The following is a 24,589-nucleotide window of genomic DNA, read 5'->3' as shown; positions in this document are numbered from 1 at the left end:
TTCACGAGGACTTAACATGACCAAATGGAAGTCTAAATACAGACACAAGAGTCCCATAACTTTCACAATATTTTAACATTTTCAAAGCTGGCATGGGCAGACTAAAGATGCTACCAAAAAGGATATAAAATCTACGACGGTAGTCAGAAATGTCCTCAGAATCACCACCGGATGTCAGCGCTAGTGCAACGAATTTCCCACATAGTAATACATAGGAAGGCCCAGAAGTACCTGGCCTGACCTAGAGATGGTAGTAGTTGTTTGAAATATATACCTGTATTAGAAAGTACGCAATCTATGTTGCATGTGTTTCAAGTTTGAAGATGCTACATTGTTAAGTATATGTTTGGCAACCATCAATAGTGAATGTTTTCAGTGAATTTGTGAAAATTGAGAGAATTTGTCATCATAATGTGATACAATACTTTTATCTGAAAGGCCTCAGCCCAACCAGTATAAAAGCTGGGCTGGATTCTACTTTGGGTGTGTCTGCTCCTTTGTTGACAACAGTAAAATATTGGGTGGCAGAGTTTAAACGAGGCCATACGAGCTGTCAAGACGAGCATTGCATTGGTCGACCAAATGAGGTGTTGACTCCAGACACGGTGCAGAATATCCACGCAGTGATACTGGATGATCGTCAATTGAAAGTGCACAAGCTAGCAGACATAGTAGGCATTAAAAAGTGCGGTACATTGCATATTAACTGAAAATTTGGACATGAGAAAGCTGTGTGCAGGATGGGTGCCGCGTTTGCTCAACTCAAGCAAAACCAGTGTCATGAAGATGTTTCAATTGAGTGTCTAGCAAAGTTTCACTGCAACGAAGGAGAATTTTTGCGCAGTTTCTTAACCATGGGTCAATTACTTCACACTCGGGGCAAAAGAACAATCAACAAAATGGATTCAAAAGGGAGAACCAGCTCCAAAGAAGACAAAAACCATTTCATCTGCAGGCAAGGTCATGGCATCGGTTTTTTGGGATGTGGGAGGGATAATTTTCATTGACTATCTTGACAAAGGAAAAACTATCAACGGCGAGTATCATGCAAACTCATTGCAACGTTTGAGCGAAGAAATCAAGAAAAGCAACCGCATTTGGCTAAGAAGAAAGTGTTGTTTCATCAAGACAATGCACCAGCTCACAAATCCGTTATTGCAATGGCTAAAATTCATGAATTTAAGTTTGAATTGCAACCTCATACCATATTTTCCTTTAAGGTGAGCAAATACAGGGTTTTACTATGCAACAATTAATTATCAACCATCTGAAATCCATTATTTTAATTGCTATTAATATGAATCTTATCCTTTGACAATAATTGCCCTTTGACCATCACGTTTTCTCCTGGCTACATAATTAATTCGGCTTTCTGAGAAAAATACACTCTGCTATTCACTTCATCAGATAGTTCTATGTACTTGTAAATCATTATTCCACCTATATAAAATGGCTGAAAAATAGAAAAAATTTACTTTCCATTGCTGAAAAACTGGAATTAATTACATGAAATGAAAATGGAAAATTTCCGGATGCAGCTGTTTACATCACGACCATGGTTTCCACCTATTTTGGTTATCTGTGCTTTTCGATTATTGGTGCTTTGTCCTGCATCCATTAGCTCACGGATAATCAAGAGTTTAATGTATTAATTTACCAGAAAATTATGAAAAATCACATGAGGGCTTCATGTGAGTACCGTGAGGAGCCAGCATAGTCAATGACTGATTCCAATGAGAATTGTTTCCTTAGGAACATTACCTATGCGCAATAGAATCGAAAATTGTGTCACATTTCCCTTGATCATTCCTGCTTTCAATTAAACAAGAAAGAAATGAATTTTCCATCAAAACCCAAAAGTGGGCAATACATTTAATCGGAATTAATGTAGGTACCTCTTAAGCGGACCTTGAGGTGCATAAAACTCATACTACAGCACACAATTAATTACTCAGAGTAAATAGTTTGTTGGCTACCCAAGTAGTAAGGATACATCCAATATACATGATTGGGTCATCTCACATCAAATCCTTTAAGTAAATTAGAATGATCCACTCACTAAGCATGGTGAATTAATGATCAACGAACATAAAACCACCAAATATTTACTGAGTGGTATCTCAAAATTTAATTGAGGGCAGTGCATTGCATCAGAATGAACTAACAAAACTTTTAGCAAATGTTCCTGAGGCTTAAAATTCTTACTACAACTAAAAAATATTTATGTTCTACAGAACTGCATGATTAGTTGAGTTCACACCAAATAACCCATTAGCATAGGAAAAAAATAATAGTCAACAAACATAAAAATGCCAATGCCTTACCTTGGTGCTTGATTTTTTGGCCTTCTTTATCCTCCTGCCACAATGACAGGGCTATGTTATCCATGTACTTGTCCAGAAGGGAGTACGGATGATTGCGAGTCTTTAGCACCGTTGTTGACACAGCTTCCACCATCCCCTCTCCCTCCACATCCAATTGCAGCAACTGTGGGCACAGTCCCATGAAGAGGTGCTCATAGGGATGCAGGAAACAGCTCACATCCACCGTCTGCGTCTCCCTTGTCTGCTGGTGCTCTCCTCCATCGCCACAACTACCTCCTGATGATGAATTGGATGAGTCCAAGATAGAGGGACCCTGAACATGCTTGCCCACCATCTCCACTGCGACACAGGCAGTCGTTGGGTGCTGCTCGATTTCTTTGGTGGGTCGTGGTGGTGCACCTGTTCCCTCCCTGCCTCCTCCCTTGTTGCTCTTCTCGGCGGCTGCCTTTGAGGGGTCACCCCCCCTCTGGTCTTCACCCCCCTCCTCCTCCTCCTCGAGAGCTACCACCTCCCCGGAGACAGATGAGGGTGCCTTCTTGATGTCAGGGCACGAGTTAGCCCTCCTGACCCGCGAGGGATAGCCGGGCCCAAAGGCAGGCGAGGGCCCCGTTGCAGTTGGGCCATCCTCGTCAGACTGCACCTCCCTTAACTCTCGCCGGCTGCCCATTCCCGATGATGGCAGAGAAAACATCTCATTGCAGTAGCTGCTGTAACGGATTCTGGAGACTCTCCTAGCAAAGTCCATCATAGATGCACTGCTGGGCATGTGCAAGCCACGGGCCGAACACGGAGAGCCCTCGTGCAGCTGGCACTCCTCATCTTCCAAGTCAAACAATTCGTGCTCCTGACCTCCACCCACCTGCTGGAATTCTAGAACGCTGTCACACTGTCTGCCCGGCAATGACCCCTGCGCAACACAGGAAGGATTCAAATGCTCACAGTTAGAACTGGACGGTACAAGACCTTGAGCCAGCACCAGTCGTACATTCGGGCTGGAGAAAGCCTAGTTAAAATATTACAGAATAATTTTCATTACTTCCATGGCCTCAGTATATTAATAATAATCTTGGCAATATTCATGAATATCTGTGTATTATATGAGGTCTGTCTAGAAAGGAACCAGCCATGCAACATTTTGAGAAAAATAGCCTCCCTGGAACTATTATTTTATAATTATAATTTACAGTACACTCCCATGAGCTGATAAAATTAACAAAATTGATGTTGATACACACATACAATGACACACCATTGTTTAAGGAGGGCAGGGTCACAGTCCCATTCAAATTACTCCCCTTGAGACCTCACACACTTATCCCAGCATCTCTTTCACTTTTCAAAACAATTGACTAAGCCCTTTTTTAGAATGGTCTTCAGCTGCCTCATTGCATTCTCTTTTATCTCATCAACCTACTGTTAGGAAGACTGGGCTTTTGCTTCAGGGTCATATCTGTAGACTGATCTCCAGTTATGAACTATTTTTACAAAATCTGGACCATCATTTGCCGCTTGGGGCAAGTCCCCTGCAACTGCAGCACGAAACTCTAGACATTGATGAGGTAAAGGAGAAGAAGGTTATTTTTCTCTAAATATTGCATGATTGGATCCTTTCTGGACAAACCTCATACATGGATAGATAGATAGATGGATGGATAGAGAAGATAGATTCCAAATAGATGTAATCTTAGTTATATTAACTGACTGACAAGATTTAAAATGAAAGAGGAGAATTAATTACCACAGCAATCAACCTGAAGGTTGGTTCAAAAGGTGACGATTGAGCTCACCACATACTTAGCCTTATACATAATTTAAATTCTTAAAATCATTGTATGGTGGCTGGTTCCTTTCCCTGTGCCAACTGTGGTTTCCAAATAAGACCTGACACCAGTAAGATCAGACAGCTTGGGCTAAGCCAGGGTTTTCCCAGGGGCATTACCAAGAATTAAACCTTGGTCCATTGGTCAGTAGCCCAGCATGCTTACCTTATGGGCCACTACGCCCACCCAACATATGAAGCTATATATTTTCCTGTGCTCATTTTACAGCAGTTAAGACAACCTTACAGGCATCATGAACAAAAAAATACAAGTGTTATTGTCCCTCATGCTGTTTTGGAAGTATGCCTTTTAACTAAGCCGATACATATTGAATCCTACATTAACAATATGTAGGAAACAGCCTGCAAAATAAGGAGAAAAGACTGGTTCATCATGTTTCGTTCACCCTTATGCCATTAGAGTGTTGACTTGATTCATTCATATCCCTATACGTAAACATTTTTTTTTCACGGAACGATAATGTTTTTATATCTCACCAAGATGACCATAATTTGGGAGAGTTGCACTACAAAAGATATATTGTATTCCTATAAAAATAATCCATTTTTCTACAATAAGGTTCGCCAAATGATGTTGATATAAATCAAATGCTAATGTAATCAAACTTCAGTTTATAAACATAGGTGACTGTTTCACATAAAGACCTAAAATATCTAGAAAATTTTTTCATTGGAACTCTCTTGTCTTTCATAGATGAAGTGGCAAGTTAGAATGAAAGCCTTCAAAATTATTGATGATGTCTTACATAAATACTATAGCAGGGTATACAAACTCACTTCACCCGAATACTCTGCAAATAAATAGGCATAAATAAACTTATTATAACTGTGGAATTTTCATTGTAAAATAATTTATAATTTGATCAAAAATGTTTCCTCCTATGACAAGACATCTGAACCTAAATTTCATTTTCGTGTTTACATATTGTTATTGCTCATTGCAGCAACTGTCGATAATTTTCACTTTTTTTATACCTGTACAATATTAATACCCTTCATTGCAATATTTTGTAGAACCTGAAATGCCAACCCAATATATAACCTTCAATGTACATATTTAAGTGTTTTGACATAAATCCTAGGTTATTGGGCAATTTTAAGGCATTAACTCATTTTTTTACAATTATAATTTACAGTACACTCCCATGAGCTAGGAAAATTAACAAAATTGATGTTGATACACACAAACAATGACACACCCTTGTTTAAGGAGAGCAGGGTCACAGTTTCTGACACCTACAGTTAATTATATCATCAATGCATTATTCAGAACAATGTATATACACAGATGATGCCAATAGCAATCAGTGATGACTTGTGGATGATTATCAACAAAGTTTTGACCTCATACCTCCACATTAAAAAATATTCTTTTGATTTCATCAAAGATTGTTTTCACATGCCTTCTGCTTCTAGAAAAATCATGCAGCATCAAATGTAAGTGAATAACTAGAATGGACTAAGGTTTTCATCAACACAAACATCACAAATTAGTGCACAGACAGAAGATGCCTTAGATTTTTTATCTAAGGTCTCTTCTGTCACTATTTTCCTTTGTTATCTCTAGCTAAAACATTTATTTAGCAAAATTTAATCTTCCTAAAATTATTTACCCCTTTGAAGTGATAAACCATAGTTTTTCATGGGTGCATTTCTAGACATTGTATTACTGAAAATAAAATTGCATTACTCTGCATGAAATATAATTTTCAAAGACATGCAAAATTTGACAACGAAATAATCAAAATATTTGGACACAAAGCACAAAATTTCAAGAGAGAGCTTTCGATGAATTTGTGCCATTGGCAAAATAATTCCCTTGCAAAAAAACAAAAGGTCCATATCCATGCCATCAGTAGTACTAGGGTTCAAAGGTACTTTAATGACAGAGGCTGATCATATCTGTCATCAGGACAACAAGCATGCAGAGTAATACTGGTATTTCAATAGCTTATGTCACCTCTTGCCATTGGAGGTTTCTACTGTTCTTTCATTAAAAATAACCTAATCTTTAAAAATACCTCTAATGGACACTCACCTTTAAATAGACATTAGTGTCTATGCTCAGTTGATCTCCTTCCCTCACTATCTCCAGCACTTCCTGATCCTCTTGACTCGTGCTAATCTCGTGAGCTGCACCACTGTCATTCTGCAGGCCATTCCTCTCAGCACCTGCACGCCCCTTCCCCATGTTTCCATCCTCCAAAGGACCCTGGGGGACAGCGGCAGATGCATTTAAGGAGAGATCCTTCATCACTGGGTTCACAATGCACTTCAACACTTCACTCTTTTGCATGGACGTGGTCTCCAGGGGCAACACATGCGGTGGACTGTGGCGCTGGGGCTTGACCAGCTGACCGACGGCTGGTGTGGGAATCGGTTGGGCAGTCTTGGCTGATTGGTTTTGCTGTTGGCCGTCCAAGTGTGCGGAGGCACCAGCGAATTGTGACTTTCCTCCTTCCGCTGGTGCACTGCCCTCCCCACCACCGATAGTGCTGAAAGACGTCCCGTGCTGAAGGGGAGGGGTGGAAGAGGAGTGGCTGACTGCTGATGACGCCTCTATCTGCTCCAGCCTCACCTTGAGCACCTTTTGTGAGAAGAGGGAATCCCTGCGGTCCACGGCTGTGGATGCCATAACGTTGCTGTTGACTCCGCCAGCCATGCCCTCTGGGAAACGGAAGGGGGAGAGCTCCTTCTTCATTGGAGACGAAGGCTGGGAGTGATTGGGTGTCCCCCCTCCGGAGGGTGGCTGGGGCCACTTCCCGATCGAGTTGAGGGCCCTTGCCACACCAGAGTTCATCAAAGGCCTCACGGTTGTTGGTCGGACATCCTGTGGCAAAGTATGGGAGAATGATTGAGGGAATCATAAATGGATCCATTTAAACATGCAGTACACACACATATCCCTCGAGTTTTCCACTCATCAACTAAATGTGACACTAAGCTAACTTATAGCAAATAACTAGTGATAACTGAGGGAAGGCCATGCAACTCTGTACAATGAGGGAATTCCACCTCCACTAAATATTCAGCGTTCTTCTACAAGGTTCCTCTCAATACTGCCAGACCATCTTCAAAATCATAAGGAACCATGATTTTTCATTCCTCCAAGTCACACCAATTAACAGAAAACTTATTCTTTTCCCTGCGCTATTTACATAATAGCCCTTGATATTTCAACTGCATCAATGTAAATACACAAGAAGAAAACAATCACCCAATCAGAGGTGACAATGACTTAAAAATGCAAGGACAAAGAAATCCCCTAAAATCTTGTCCTGGGATGATGGGACTTACAGATAGTACAACCTTCTTCCTAGTACCCTAAAAATCTTACATGCTACCACTTTCAAAAGTTACTTTAAGCAATTTCTCACTGCTAAACCGAAAGAGGGTGTTTGATTATTTTGATGATACTTTATTGATTTTTATCTTACCAAACGTTAATTTGGTATATTTTCTGGGTTGTTGCTGATTTTCAATAATTGCTAGTTGTTGTATCCAACATCATATAAAGATGATTGGATAAATTAATAGTGCTGTAAATATTATTTTATTGAAACAGATAGAACAATTTCAACATGAGGAAAATTGCACTTATTCATTTAAAGGACAACACTAACACTTGAAGAAATGAATATGACTGAACAAACCACATGATAACTAGTTCCAGTAAGACAGTCCTCTTGATCACCGATTCCTGGGTTTACACCCACGACTGACTGGTATCACCAAGTCAAATTTCATTAGTCACAAAGATGCCAATCATTTTATTATGGGAATATGTACCTTGGATTGCAATCCTAGTTAGGCACATAGAAAGAAAACATGATCATGTTAAATTGCCCACAGTCAATGAGCTGAAAAACTGAAACTTGGAAATTATGCCATGCAAGGTCTTTTGTAAAATAAATTAGGGAAGGAAGAGAATTTTTCTTTAAGTTAAAACCACATTAAGGACGTTATCATTTAGGCAGAAATGTTTTTGTGCCAAGAACAGGCTTTAGATATACTTATTTAAAAAGTTGATAAAAATTAACCAAAAAAATTAGATAACAGCATGCTCAAATGCTTACACTTTTGGATAGAGATTTAATTTCAACAAATAAAAAATTAACTGTGGTGTAATCTTCAACCCAATGATTAATTTAAGCTATTGATTTTCATTGGGATAATATTTTCATAAAAATATGAAAGACCCAAGGGAAATTCTTATTTAAGGGATCACACATGATGAAGGAATTCCTTTTGACATTCACAAAATCTGATCTGAGATCTTATGAAGGAAAAGTCTTCACTTAATCACCTGGATTATCCGATTGCCTCGAGATGAAATTGAACACATCTACTTGAGAGAACGTTCTAACATGCACAAAAACTTAAAGTATAGAATTTTGAAAGTTAAGTCAGGAAAAATTTTTTTATTAGCTTCAATCAGATCCAAATTCTTGAAATAATTCCATTGTTATTTTTAGGTTAATCTTCCCCAGACTGTTATAAGTTTATAGGCCCAGTTACAAATCGTCATGGCATATGAAACATTGGTTTCCAGGATACAATAGGGTATAAACAACTACATGAAGAACTATGCTTAAGACAAATTTGTAACACACAATGGATATTTAGTATAGAGTTATCATGAATTTTTAACTCATATAATTTATAGCACAAAATTTAATTCTATTATAATATTAGTTTGATGTGTAATATGCACGTATATGGTTCAAGTTTAACTGATTTGACTCCAGCATTGCACCAGTGCCAACTGACACAAGTTGAAAAATGATCAGTTGCCAACAGCAATGATGGATGTAACAGGACAAACAATATGCTGAATTGAAAATTTTGCTTTCACTAAAAATAAATCATCATCTGGATGATATAGAATGGAACGGATGCTATAGAACGGAAACTAAAGGAGAGTAATGGGGAGTCTATACTTCCCCAAAATACAACTAGAAGATGGCATAAAATGTTTAAAAGAGAGCAGACAATCAATTTCAAAGTAAGGTGGGCCCTGCACTCCAGTCATTAGTCTTAAAGAGGTAAACAATGACTCCACTGCTGCCAGAGATAATCACTGAATAATGTCAATTGCAAAATCAAAAATACTTGAGCATTTCATTGGGTGCCACTCATAAATAACATAAACAGAAAAATTTGCTGCAATTTGGTTGTGTGTGGTGGATTCCATGAAACCCACCACAAAATTGCATATCATATTATGAAAATCATCGTGAAGTGCAATCCTCACCCTTGTTTTATATTCCAGGCTCAGTACGAGCCCATGTGGCCTTTTCCTGATCCTAAACGTGAAAAAACACCTTGGCTGAAAACATACTTCATCATCAGGAATAAGCTCAGGAGGCGAAGTGAACATGATTCAACTTTCAATGGCTGTCGCTAGCACAATACAGGAGTCACACATCAATGAAACATGTATCACACATACTTTTCACTTCATACAAATAATAAAGCATGCGATTTTAGTTTTTGCTCAATAAACTGTATGAAAAAGTTTCTGCATCACTCTCGTACTCAGCTTATTACCTCAACAATCCTCACTCAAGAAAAATAGCAAGTTCCTTGAATGATTGCTGAAGGGAACATTGATCCAAGTTCTTACACACCTATGTCTTTCTTGCACAATTGGAAAAAACAAAGGAGAAAAGCAAAGAAAAAAATGAATGTTTACAATTCAAATTATAAATACCTTGATGGGTGTGGTTTCTGGAGTGGCTTCGACTGCTGCTTCTGGTGGGGACGTTCCTTCGTGATGAAGCGGTGACACGATGCCGTAATTCTTAACAAAAAAAAATTAAGAATCCCACCGCTAGCATCTTATCTCATAACTGCTCAACACTCAAGAATATGACACAGACACACACCCAACACACATGAAGAAGCAAAGTAGTAACAACATACCAGGGAGTTTGGGGTTTGAGGAATTGAAGTGGTGGTCGAGTGGATGGATGCGTTGGTCAAATGGATGGATGCGGTGGTCGAATCCGCTGGTGGCGGGGTGACCACACCATACGCCACGCTTGGGCTCCAGAAATCGTTGTCGCTGAGAAGTTGGCTGTAGAGCGACGAGGAGCTTATCACCTGGCTGGACTTCAATTGTTGGTGGGGCGAATCAGGACCTGCAAATGCATGAGAAACTAATATGAAATACCAAACGGCCAAGCCATTTAAATCAATTCTAACATTACCTTTAAAATCTTGCACAACTACTTGAAACAAAAATAGACAGTTCCTAAGCCAAATTAGCCCTTAATTCTGTTATCTCCAAAAAAGACCATTTTACGTAACTTCTCCGTGGAACAGATAATGTCCAGTTGAGAAATAAGCACTTAAGCACATATATAAAGTAATAGGGCATCATGAAAATGTTTTTCCAATTTAAATTGCTCCTTATGGCATACATCTAAATGGTAAATCAGTGTAATTGCATCTTTTGCCAGATGGGCCCACATGCCAAAATCTCCACACACACTGAATTGGATGGGTGAGATGCTGATTATTTAAGTTTATTGTTGCAACAAAATAGTTTTAGGGAGATAGCTGCAATGTTGGTATTTTTGGTCAGTCAGATGCCCATCAATGGGCTGTGGGTGTAATAAGTTTCATCGATCACTCTGAGCACAGGGAGGCACACCTATTCAATGGCACTGCCAACCTACATGAGTTGATCTCAAGACGTGCATTTTGACTGAGTTTTCTTACCCTGTGCCAAGTACTTCCCAAACCACATTTCCATTGATGGCAACCTAGCTGAACAAAATATAGACATTGGAACTGTCTATCAAAAACCACATTATAAGTCATTGGGTTTTTTGATCAATAAGCAGGGTTGGATGCCGAATAACCTGTCTTAACTGGGTCACCAGAACTACATTTATGGTTATCCCTCATCAAAGCAATGCAGTACATAGCGTAGTAGTTACCTGTGGAATATTCCAAATTACTTCTTGATCTGAATGACGTGAGACTCTGCAGAGAAATTCCATCCTTCGCTTCCCTCAATGAAATCCCCTCTCTCATGTAGTCTAAATTGAATTTGGCACATTCGACGATCACATCATGGTGTTCCATCTTTTTCCACCTGTTGAGGTGGAAAACACATGCATATTTAAGTATGCCAGCATTGTAAAGAGTTACACCATGTTCACTGAAGGTAGATGGAATGAGCCAACAATTAGACCTGGATAGTTGCAAGGGTGTATCTTTGTGCACACCAAAATGCATACCTTCCATAGATAATATAGGCATACAGTAAATGTGGGAATGGGTAAAACATACTGGTTTGATAGAGACTTGTAGATCGTGAAACTGCTGTTGAATTTTTAAATCATTCCATCATAAATAGCCATTTCTGGGGACTTAAATTACAATTTAAAGAATTTTAACATATGTTAGCACAAGTCCCATGACTACTATCACATAATTATAGCAAAAGAAAATGCTTATAATTTAGGACTTTAAAGACCAATAATAAAATACCTGTAGTTTTTAATACCCAAAACATACCCTATTCACTCATATGCTCTTCTTTACTCCTTGTCATTTATTCATACTTTTCCAATTCATTCCTGATTTATACTCTCATTCTGATTTCCCATTATCGCACACTCTTTGCTAACACACTCCCACTTCCACCTCATGGCTTTCTCTCTTCCTCCTCTCACCTCTAATTCTATCACCTCGATTTGAAGAAGAGTACAATTCTTATCATACACAAGGAATTGGATTGAACCAATATATTCTTATAATTATATACATAACATGCCAGCAACAGAAAGGAAGAGATAAAACACTTCAAATCTTAGTTAACAATTAAAACCATTACAGTTCGTTTAATCACCTAATCATTAAGAAAAATATTAATGCTGCTGAAAATCAATAATTTTGGACATGATTACATGTCCATCAATGTCTATGCACCATAGAAACCATTTCCAACTCTGTCAACTATATCTTTGGATTAGAATGCCGTTTCCCCAAATAGATCTTTCAAATTCAGGAGAGTCAATTTTATTAAAACATGGATTATTAAAACTGACACTTTTAATTACTTTCCACCAAAGAACAACATTCTGCATGTTTCATTCACCTAGAGGACACATCCATGCAGTGCCTGGAATATGCTCTCTTGTTCCAGAACCTCGAAACATTCTGTCTAGGTTGACTCTTCAACCACACTCAACTGGGTCTTCCTCAGTCAACGCAACCCATTTACTATTATTTCCTAAAACTGTCTGTCGCCACAACTTTCGTACAATTCCTCAACATGATCAAATCTGTGAGGCACAATTAATTCATTCCTACATCTATTATGGTACATCCAATCCACAGTGAATTAAAAGGAATGGTAACTACGGCCTTATGAATATTATGGGAAGAATGAACCCCAGCCGTACTCTTTATAGTGGGCAAAGGATATGGCAAGGGAAATTAGAGAGGAAACATAAATAAAGTTATATTGAAATAAAAATAAAATGATATAGGGGGGTTAGAACAGAACAAACAATGAAACCAAATATGGTAACTAAAATGCTCTGACTAAGGTGTACTAGATAGCACTGACCCTTGCCCTTATCAAGCACTGACCCAGACAGGGCTTACTAGAGATTTCTCCCAATGCCAGCAGCCCACCAATCACACGTAATAAAATAAATGCAAATTAATCACGCACTCTCTAGCTTGGATGCACTAAATAGCATTGCTCCTTGCTATTCTCAAGCACTCATACCCATCCGGGGCTTGCGAGAGATTTCTGCCCGCACCAGTAGCCCACCAATCACTCGCTTGGGTACGCATAAATGCTGTGACCCTTGCAAATCAAAGTGCAAGTTACATGGACTAAGGTTGGAAGAGATTCCACCGTGGACTTGTTTGAGTGAGTGAGATTTGCAAGGGTGCGCTGCTTTTCGCCAAAAACTCAGCAACAATTAACGGTGTGTGTGCCGGTGCATTGTCATGGTGAGACCACCAAGACATGTTTTTTCCACATTTTTGGTCTCTTCTGCCAAAAATTTGTCAAAATGAAAAACATGATCCAACGCTAATGTCAACTTCATTGGCAATCTCCCTGACAGTTAACTATGGTTCGCGCACACTAAATCATTCACACTGTTGACGTGGGCATTGTTTGCTTGCATCAACGGTCGTTCACTTCTAAATTCTTTATTGGTCGAGGTTTTTCCAGACTGGAAGTGGCTGTACCAACAAAAAAACTATGCCTGACTCATAGATTCATTGTCGAATGCCTCTTGAATCATTACAAAAGTTTCAGTTGCACTTTTCCCAAAATTAAACAAAATTCAATGTAAATGTGCTGCTTCTCTAAACACCTTTATTCTCGCCAGAACAAGAATTCATACAGCTTACATGTGCAAGCTCAGACAAGACTCACTGTTACGCGGAGACTGGGCCACAAGCAAGGAGCTGTTTTACTTCTCACATACATTGCTATAAGGCTTCACCACACTGATTGTAATTCATCAGGCATTTTGCATGCAGAAAGACCAATCTCATTTTTTTTGTAAAGACACCTTGTATGTCAATGAACTTTATTGTGATACACACAAAAATGCACTACATTCACAAAACTGAAATATTATCAGTTTTAGTCATCTAAAACCCAGTCTCATGGCTGACAAGACTATAATGTTAACTATCATTCAAATTTAATGAATTCCACTCCCTAATCATTATATCTTCCACAGTTTTAATCACTATTGATTACTTAAAGTCTACAATTGTGATATTTTCCAATAGGGTTTAGTTTCTTAATAGAATGGATCTGATAATTACCTGCTAGTTGCAGTTTCCGCATCTTTTGATGCAGTCACTAACTGAGGATGCATTCTCACAGTATCGATCATGGGCTAAAAATTGAAAAGAAATATTACTCATCTTGAAGCATGTAGCATGAAAAAACTGAAAAATACAATCAGGATTAGGAAGTACATGATAGATATCTCCTGTGTAAGAAGAAGTGTAGTTCACTTTAAGTGGTAATACTCAAAAACATTACTGAACAACATACTGAACTGCAGGGAGCTGTATAAAATGAAATAAATGAACCATTCAGGATCAGAAATAGAGAAGTAATTACCTTGATGGTATGGCTGAATATTCCAAGGTTTTCACGGATACCATATTCAAGTCTTAAATAACTCAGGAAATTGCATGGATACATGCCATATAAGCGATGGAATAGAGAATATAAGCCAAGTTGTAAATGAAGTAAGTGTTCTTCGGGGAGCTTGTTTGGATTGTTTGTGTTCCATGCAGCCAAGCGACTGAAAAGGAAAATACATACATTTAAATCAACACAATAATGCATCTAACTCTCTATGGATTGATTAGGTAGGTTTCAAACCATAGGAAACATTCAGATCTGCCAGAAACAGGGCCAATTCAAAAATATAAACCTTTAAATACACTAGCTGAAGTAATAAAAGATCCATGCTGCTTCCAGGAATTACCATCAGGTAGGTTGATTATTAGACAACTGTTTTGCTTCCAGTCCTGGAGGCATCTTCAGGTCAAAGTGCTCTGCGTCGCAACTTGGCTGCTATATGTAGGTGATGCTGGCTGGTTCATGAGTGCTCTCTGATTGGCTCTTTCTAGGCAGCAAGTAGGAAACACTCTTTTCCACATGGAAGTCAGGGTGTAGCCATCCTCATGGTTGAAATTAATAGGATTTTCCATTTTTTCTACCGCTTCTCTTAAGAGTCTCGGAAAATGATGTTTCTTTCTTGACAGCACTTTTGCTTGGCCAAACTCAAATTATGTGTCCAGGTTCTGACCATGCATATTTGGCAATGCCGAGAATTGGAACTGTTTCTAGCCTGTGGGCCTTTGGTGCTCCTTAATTCTGCATCATCTAATGGATATTCCTGTTTGGCTGATCTAGGACTTCCCACATGTGCACTTGATGTCATATACTCCTCCTTACATTATATCGGGGATTCGGTCCTTAGGCTTAGAGATGATGTCACTGATTTTTCTTGCAGTGGAGAACCTAGTTATTACATTATGCTTCCATAGGAGCTTACTTATCTTTTCAGCTGTTCCAGTGATGTATGGTAAGGTAGCATACGTCGTCGGTTTTCCTCAGAAAGAGCCAATCAGAGCACTCTGGACCAGCCAGTGTCTCCCATATGTAGCGGCCAAATTGCAAGGCAGATCACTTCGACCTGAAGATGCCAGTTGTCAAACAATCAACCTATGTGACTGTTATTCCCAGAAGCAGCATGGATCCTTCATCAGACGTTGCAGAAGCCTAAGAATTAAGTTGAAGTAATGTTGACAGAAATGGGTTAAAACTTGTGGTAACTTAGACACACACAGTTCACATTACTATGTCAGAGCAGCCAGTGGCCATGAAGTAGACTGCATACTCACACCATTTCATTGTTTAAGCCTTCCATGAAGTTTTTAAATGAAAACATTTGTGGTTTCCACACTTTTCAACACTATCCCTCAACCAGTTGCAACGTATTAATTTAGTTCTCCACTTTTCTCACAGGCAACTTCGTTCTTTTGAGTCCTTTGCCGTTTTCCATTATTCCGTTCCCCCCTTTGACTCTCCTTCCATGGACTTCTATTGACCTTGCTCCAATCAGCCTTTTTTTCACTCACAATTGCTTCTCCATCCTAAACTTCTCCCCTTCCTCCCATGACACATCCAGGAGGCAAACTATATTTATTTATTTTACGACTTTATGGGGGCAAGACAAACTTTATAGTCCCGTCTCCCACCTAACCCCAATGCATACATACATGAAAGACAATTACAAACACCCAAACCCTATATAGAGGAAAATCTACCATGGTGGGAATTGAACCTGCAACCTCTGGGTTGACAGGAGAGGATGTTGCCCTACCACCACCAAGGCCAGCAAGACATTTGAGAAATTTGCCAGAGAGCAAAGTCTAAAAACATCTGGAAAATTATGCTTGTATGTTGAAGCCAGCCGAGGTATAATAATGAAAAGTGTGGAATATAACAAAGTAATTCATTCACAACAAGTCAATCGCACCCAATGAATTCACCAAGGATCTCCTAAACTTTATCCATAGGTTTGCTAGTGCTGGTTGAATTGTAACAAGAACCTGGTAGGTGACCTTAAATAGTCTTGGCTGAGACAAACGGTACAGGGTGGTCCTTAAAGGGAAAAGAGGATGACTGCCCATGCTTTACCTGAATGAGGAAGTGGGTCCACATGAGAGTGGGGGGGGGGGGGCAAGAAGTGGCTGAGCAAAGGGGGAGATGAAACTGCGAACGGATTGGTCAAATAAGCATTCATGGAAATTAAGCAGTGGTGTAAACACTAGAGAAGGAAATTCTGGGCTAAGATCAAGATCAAAGCTAAGTTGGATTTTATAGCAAATACACCAACAGCCTCTGTATTAGATGGTTACAGTTCCTCTTATATGAGTAAGAGGATGACTACAGGTTAACTACAGCAACCCTAACCCAACTAATTAAATCTTTATGAAGCAAAAGAGTAAGGGACCCTCAAGGTGCCTATCCAATGCAAAATCATATCTCCAGAAAACTTTTTCATCAGAATATTACCCTAACAATTGCTTGATGAAACCAAGCTTCTTTAATGAAGCTCCAAATATATTTCAGAAGTATTTTCCCAACTTGTTTGTATATTAGTGCAACAATAACGTATTTTACTATATCCTAACTGCTTAACCCTTCTAATCAGCATCTATGAAGTGAAAAGATTATAAGATTTCTTCTCCCTGAAAATTTATGAATTTTTTACAAGCTAAGAGTTAATCGACTCTTGGAGGGACATAACCATTGAACCACACAGTGAAGTGGCATTCAGTATGAAAGAGTTTTTTCAGCAGAAAATGGTGATGAAACAGAGGAGTAAGACACCCTCCACATAGAGGGAAGGGAGCTATAGTCACCAGCTGATCCTAGAGAAGGAGAGGAAAGGATGTACTTGAGTCTTACAGATGCTCAACAGGACACCAAAGAAATGCCAAGTTGCAATCATGCAATTACATTTACTGCTTATAATTAATAACCTGTAAGCAAATCCAATCTGGTGGCACTCTGGTTACAAAGATCACAAAATGAATAACAGATGTATGACTTTCTTGGGTAATGATCTTGTATTTTAAAAAGAAAAAATAACCTTCAAATCTAAATACCACACAGATTCTGGAATGATATGGTGGAACCATTCGATCATAATATAAACAAAACACTCGCAGTTTTCCACTTACTTAAATTTACTTATGACTAGTTTTGAAGTCCTGCAACATTTTCAAGTGAAGCTTCCACATGGGGGAATGGAAAGGAACCAATCTCTCCTCAACCCATTCTCACATAATGCCTGAAAATTGAACCGTTACCAAAGGATGACATCTTCCTCTCTCAGCTTCCCCATCATGCCGTGAAAAGATGAGACAATGGACATCGAGAGGTTTCCCGGCTGTGGTGGCGGGCCAATCACCAAAAATCCACCGATCAACTTATCAGACATGTCCTTTCGTTTATTCACTCCTTCCCTTCCCTCAACCCCTTCCTTATCCATCATTCTTTCAATCCTAAATCACTTCAGTTTTCCTACTAAAACCCTCTTCCCTAAACCCCTTTGTGAACCACCAGGGCTTGGGCCCTTATCCTTACCCTCCTGTTTTTCATACACATATTTGCCATTGTAATGTCAAAGCTTCACTTGGTACATTGACACTAGCTGTGATTGAGACTTAAATAAGTGAAAAACTGAAACTATCAATGATTCTCTAATAACCTCATGACCTCCTGGCAAAGGGTTTATTTCTCCTCTTATATCTCGGGTGTGGGAGGGAGCCAACCCACCAATTTGAACAAGTCATGTAAAAACTTATTAATATGAATAAATGAATCCCAGATCAAGCACATGGATAGAATATTGGCAACATTCATCAGAAGCAGGCAAGACATGATAGGAATAATGTGCGATTTTAGATGCCTAACCAAACAAATAAAGAGGAAATCCACAGTGCACATGGCTACGGTGCCTTAATGGAGGCAACAGCAGATGGCAGTGGCTACAGCTACCTACTCAACATGCCAGAAGATAACAAATGCAGAAAAGACACTTTGCAAAATTGAAAGGAAGAGGACGATATCAAGATCATAAAATGCTAATGGACTCAGGAGATATTTATTTAGATAGTACATAACCAGCAACGTAATTAAATGAATATGGTATCTGCCTCAAAGATATTTGCGGGGAAACACTTATTTAGTGAAGGCAAAACTCACCATATTTCTGCCAGGCATAGGGACATATGTGGGGGATCGAGATGGTGCGGGGGCTAATGTACTGGCTTCCCACCATGAGGGCGCGGGTTCAAATCCCGGCGGTGTTGAATATTTTTCAGAGGTATCTCGATCCCTACTTGAGGTGCTTTGTGGAGGGCACTTTGAGTGAGTACGCCGTCCGTCGGATGGGACGTTAAACTGCGGACCCCTTGGCGCCTTTCGTAAAGAGTAGGCTAATGCCGACGCCGGGTTTCTCTCCACCCTTCATCCTTTCCTATCCATCCCCTATGGCGCAAATGACCTTAGCTGTCGGTCGCCTCCCCTCAAAACTACTACTACTACTACTAGGGACATATGTGAAATTAAAGATGTAAGCTATAGGTTGCAAATTTAGAGAGAAATATCATGAGTCCATATAATTTCAATGAAGGTAATACCCCTATTCCAGGATTTCAGTCGTCACAGCAACTATCTACAGGGAGGAGAGATGATGTGCACCACAGCATGGAGAAGACACCCATGGTCAAGCATGGACCATGCTCAAGTGACTGCTAACCAATTTTTCTATCAACCCAAAATACGTCAGAGCATTATCCTCAGTCCTGGCTCCCAGAGGAAAAGGCTTCATATACATAAGGCAACAGCTATTTAAAAATTACTGGGACATGGAGCAGGAAGGGTGCGCTAATTATTCTGACATGCCATCACACTATTGAGGATGCAACAGCCTTAAGCATTCTAATCACAACTGGATTCACTGTCTAAATAGCAGTTCCATGAGTAAGTTTACTTATTTTATGGATGCTGTGTATAAAAAGTAAAAGAAGAACTATGAGGATCTGGATTCATGACATTGCTTTTGGTAATTACTACATATGCACTATTCAACAAGGCTACTAGCCACCACGTACTCTCAGGAGGTTGAGATAAATGATTTCTGTAAAGTATAACTATAGCATTTCTAAAATTATGACATCAAGCAAACAAAATTGGCCTATTAGCCAAGACACATGCACAAGATTCATTAAGTGCTTATATCTGAGGGACAAGGTAGAGTATGTCATTGGGAGGGAGAAACCTAGTCAGATATACAAGGAGAAGTGTCCTTGCATCCTAAGCCTATTGAATGCTCCCTATAAGGAGAATCAGAAAAGATATTCATATAAAACTCCACACATTTAGCCAGTAATGTGAGGAGCTTATAAAGGTCTGGACAAAGGATGCACCCTAGAGTCTACAATATCACAATTGGGAGCACTGAGTTAAGTATTCAGAGATTCAGATTGAGCAAATGATTGTAATTACTCAATTTTTTCTGGGCTAGTGACAACATTTACTGGAGATGGAATCACCTTGAGGGTACTATGTAAGGATGCACAGGTTCATCATGTGTCCCTTCTACATTCATTATGTGTTTCTAATTTAAAAACCAAGAAAAAATTATTTCCACCATAGAAAATAGAGTAAATTATCCCATTTTGAAAGTGCAACAAAAATTCTCTGAATTTAATGATCCATTGTTTTGCTCTTAAATGACATAAAACCCAGATAAGAGACCTGTCAGAGGAGACTTAATTCAATTCCCCTAAACTGCATGGAAACTGAAATTATACATAAAGCCCACTTCAATGAATTTAAAAGGATTTCTGTTGTCAGCACATTCAACAAGAAGCATGTAATTTGAACACATTTAATTTTTAAGTATAAAAATATTAATTTTATTGGACAGAATAACTTTAGTTTGAATTATATTAGCGGAGCTACAAGAATAAATTCAATATCAAGAGCCTTGAAAGATTCACTCCCTGCCACCATGTACTTATTTTCTGATGCTCATCCATAAAGCAATGGAGATATTTGGAGGTAAAGGCAAAAGTAATCAATTTGACAGACAAAGGCAGAGTCTTGTAACTGGTATTTCAATATTAACAATTGTTGATTCCTGTGAAAGGTTACGTACACTACCATAGAGACATGGGCCATGAGGATTCTTCTTTTTAGAAACTACTTGTGACCTATATCTCAAGAGGCATTCATTATAAGTGAATTCAATAACAGATGCCATAAACAAGAAGCTAACTCACGATTTCAATTTCTGAAATCTAATCAATTGAAGCAATTGACTGATGAAATATGACACCAGAAGGTAAAGGAATATAACATTAATTCTGTACATCTATAACATATTCTCACCTAAAAACGTCAAAAATGTCCGGAAGATATGGCCCAATCAAAGCAGGGATCATGGGAAGTAGCACAATAATAACTAACAGAGCACTCATTAGCGGTAAAATATCTATCTCAGTCTGAAAAGGAGAGATAAATAGACATAATCCATTCAATTAAATGACAAGTATAATAGTGACATTTAAAACTATTTTTAAGTAATTAGGTTATCACTAAGCTCTTACTACCAGCCACCTCATTTAAAAAAGTAATAATGACAATGACAACTTTACCAAAGGTAAAAAGTCAACAAGTATCACAATACAATAAGTGGCTAGAAGGCAAACCATGAATTTCCCTGTCAAATGTTACATCTCACACGATTGAAAACCAATTCAAGAACATTGAGGAGCATATCTTCTCTTTCAAACATCCACATTTAGACTATCACTGATTACACCTTGACAACACTTTCACGTCAATAACTGCAAATACTAAAATTTATCTTTTTAAGGATTAAAATCAGTAAATTCTACTTCACGAAATATTTAAATGAGGAAATAATGTTCAGAAAACTATGGTTTACTTTACAAAGATTAAAAAATACCTTTAGCAGCTTCAGTAAATCCTTCATAAGAGTATGTTGAGCAATTTTGTAGAGCCATGTAGGCTGCCTCCTTACAATGTGGCCCAGCAAAGTGAGGGACTGCAGTTTTTGATTGCCTTTAAGGCTCTCTGAAATTCTATAAAGAGAAAATGATGAGCACCAACAACAGCTATCTCGGCATGAAGAGAGAAAGAAACAGACTAACCTGTCGAAAAGGTATTTGTCATGAGGTTCCCTTACGCCTACCAAAATTTCCACAATTCGATTGGAATTGGTAGACATGTAGTAGTCAAAAATACCATTCAGCAGCCATGATTCTTTGGCTGAAATAAATTTCAATGACAAGACATGTAATAAGGAACGCCATGGTGCAATAATGCAAATTAGGTGAGGGTTCCTTACTTGCATTGAAGTTCTCGTGAAACTTGCTCTTAATATCCTCAACGACTTGTGGTCGATTGGATTCTAAAAGGTTAAGCAGCTCAGGAACGTCCATTGCTTCTCAATTCTAACCATTAAGCCAGGGTTAATATGCCAAAAAAATAATCTAAACGCAACATAGAAACGATATATATGATTTTACAATTACTCGTTAGAGGCTTCAAGAAAGCGAGCCATTATTACTTCATTAAAGGTAGGTTCTACGAGAGTGTCACTAATAAGTGCCATTACCTACGAACCCCCAACGACTACGACCAGTTAAGAATTTTTAGCGCACTACTTAAACACTTCAATGACATTTAAACGAAACGTAACCACATGACACCTTTAATTAAACGCAAATTTATTCAATAAATAGAATTTATTGAAACGTTAGAGCAAAAAAACCGAGGAAGTTAATACACTACAGGACTCAATTCCACCTAAGAACCGCATTAAAAATCTATATTTACATATCAGTGATAATTATTCATTGACTTTGCACCAATTCTTTCACGTAAAAGGCTACTTCAGCTAACAAATTTCTACATTATTTCCTTCCACCCTCCACGGTCCACCTTTCTGGCCGCACATCTTTTACGTACGGGGTGCGTGATTAGCGCTACCCTCTATTGTCCAATCATTCAACTACATGGCGCTGACGGGGTTTATTTTAAATTGGCGAACCTGTAGGTCAAAAATTGGTCTCGTGTGTATGTTCATAACGCTTCGTAAGTAATGGCAGTATCATATCAAATCTTAAGATGCAATACTGAATTCGCAAGTATATCACCGGCTCAACAAACTTCTAAGACAAATTTGTATTCAAGTGGTCAATGTGACAATTGAATGTGACTTAAATGAGATGACATCGATGCAATCTACCCGCAACTAGTTTTAGTTGCAATCAGTGCGTCATTCTCAGTGACTTCAGTTTTTATGGGATAAACTGGTCCAATTAAGTCATGATGTGACGCTTTTCAACTTGCAAAATGTGGTCACGAAATATATTATCACCGATAGAGCAAAAGTTCTTAGAAAACAGCATTCCTCTACTTCACACTAAAGCGATCAATCACAGGAATGGTCGGGTATGTAATTTCATTGATCTTATACTGCATATGCTACTATTTGTAGAATGGCCAGAGTTATTATATAAAAGGCCTAAAAATAGCAGTCTCCTCATTTTTTCAGGAGTAAAACCTAATATTTGAAGTTGTTTTTCTGACTAGGTAACTTTACAGTAGTCTAAGCTGAAATCATTGTATGAATTAGTTTGTACCAAAACGAATTGAGTTACACTTTATAAGAAAATTTTAATCTGTTCAAGCTTTATGGTTTGTAAAAGTACAACTTTTAAATGAATTGTAACCGTTATTGCAATGATCACCAATTGATAATTTCTATTTTAATTCCCCAAGTAATTGCAGAAAACTTATAGGAACTAATTGAGACTGAATTGAAAGAGGTCAAATTTCTCAGTGAGATAAATCGCCTCCTAGCTGAAATAATAGATATTCCATTCCAATTGAATTAAAAACTAATTTATTTTTACATACTGTACAAAAATATTAAAATGGATAATTCTTCTTCCACAAAATTCTTCAGAACATCTGTTTTGATTTTTATATTATAATTAAATATTTCTCTGTAGATTCATGTATTGCATTCTGGCATACTTAGTAATTATTAATGAAAAGAGAGTAGAATGTTTATGAAATTATTGCCTTTTTCATTATTAATTAAGAAATAATACATTTCCAATGCATTAATCTCTCATTTAAATGCACAATAAAATGCATAGTGTCACTGTTGTCAGGATCTCATACCTCTCAAGAAAGGGTCAACATTAATTACTCAAGATTTTGGTAAGTTTCTGTGTTAAGAGCTCTTTGCCACAAGCATAATAATAGCTTCTACCCCTCTTTTGTCAAGAAAGATGCATATTCAGGGTTTTTTTGACCTGGAATACTAAAGCTAATTGGCAGATTTTATGATGAATCGGTATTTTAATGCATTTCACTTTGGAAATTTCCCAACCTGCCATTTTTTGGTGTGTTTGAGGGAGGCTATACTAATTCATAACTAGGCAATTATCTGTTCGTAATGTGCGTTAGCCCAACTTGGTTCTTCGTTAGGAGAGGCTGGATTAAACTCTCACCCATGAAGGCTATGGTTCATGCTATGTATGAGAATAAGGGCCTAAGCATTTGGAACTCTGAACATTTTCATTTTGCTATAGAAGTTTTATTTTATGCTTATTTTAAATCTGGTAGCTATGATTGTGATTTTTGTTATTGTTGGGGGAAATGTCTCCATTTGCCCCTCACCATGTTGAATGTTGAAGAAGTGATTTTCTTGTATTTCTCTATTGGAGAAAAGAACTGTGTACTTACCTACTGCATCAAATTCTATGATCACTTCCAAGACTATTGGCAATTAGTCCATAAAAATTATGGAGTCAACTATCCTCTTGCGGTGAAAAGTAGTTAATAGCAGTAAAAGAAGGTTAGAAGTAATGGAATGTGGTGCTACAGAAGAATGTTAAAAAAATATAGAGATAAAAATCAAGTTATTGATTCAAAGGTAATTTGAAGAGGAAGGTTAGATACTAATTATGAGAAGAGAGAGACCATGTCCCTGAATTGGAAACACACCGACCCTCAATTGTTCACTGTAGGTCTTAATTGAGGCAATCACAGAAGGGAAGGTGAAGGATGAGTCATCAGGATCAAGTGATGGAAGAGGACAGCGCAAATAATTTGAAGGAATGAAGAAGCCAAAAGGGAAAGGGATGAATTGGAAGTGTGATGATAACCAGTCCATGAAAAGGTTACCAGGCATACCAGCCGTGCCAACCAAGTATAGCTTGAATAGGAGTTTCTATTATTTGTTGATATATTCAGATTTTCATTTCATACTCAGTTCAGGTATGAATATCC

At 38.3% G+C, this 24,589-nt stretch overlaps 1 protein-coding gene across 3 annotated transcripts in view; it reads right to left on the bottom strand.

Annotated features, from left to right (window-relative positions):
• Tsc1 (tuberous sclerosis 1 protein hamartin) overlaps positions 1-22,242 on the bottom strand; it is a 32,154-nt gene extending 9,912 nt beyond the window's left edge. For 2 of the 3 annotated variants that reach the window (XM_071587137.1, XM_071587139.1), the window contains exons 1-11: positions 21,630-22,242; positions 21,433-21,550; positions 21,228-21,363; positions 20,648-20,760; positions 14,285-14,471; positions 13,981-14,054; positions 11,112-11,269; positions 10,090-10,307; positions 9,878-9,967; positions 6,203-6,994; positions 2,325-3,231 (exon numbers count right to left, since the gene is read on the bottom strand). In XM_071587137.1, the coding sequence (XP_071443238.1) occupies positions 2,325-3,231; positions 6,203-6,994; positions 9,878-9,967; positions 10,090-10,307; positions 11,112-11,269; positions 13,981-14,054; positions 14,285-14,471; positions 20,648-20,760; positions 21,228-21,363; positions 21,433-21,550; positions 21,630-21,723 (2,887 nt within the window). In that variant the 5' untranslated portion in view covers positions 21,724-22,242. The remainder of the gene's footprint in view (positions 1-2,324; positions 3,232-6,202; positions 6,995-9,877; positions 9,968-10,089; positions 10,308-11,111; positions 11,270-13,980; positions 14,055-14,284; positions 14,472-20,647; positions 20,761-21,227; positions 21,364-21,432; positions 21,551-21,629) is intronic. The other variant, XM_071587138.1, reaches the window with a different exon arrangement.
• Positions 22,243-24,589: the final 2,347 nt, after the last annotated feature.

The sequence above is a fragment of the Hetaerina americana genome, unplaced genomic scaffold, assembly GCF_022747635.1.
Source record: "Hetaerina americana unplaced genomic scaffold, ioHetAmer1.1.p SCAF_3, whole genome shotgun sequence".
Lineage (NCBI taxonomy): Eukaryota > Metazoa > Arthropoda > Insecta > Odonata > Calopterygidae > Hetaerina > Hetaerina americana.
This window is presented reverse-complemented; position numbering and strand designations above follow the sequence as displayed.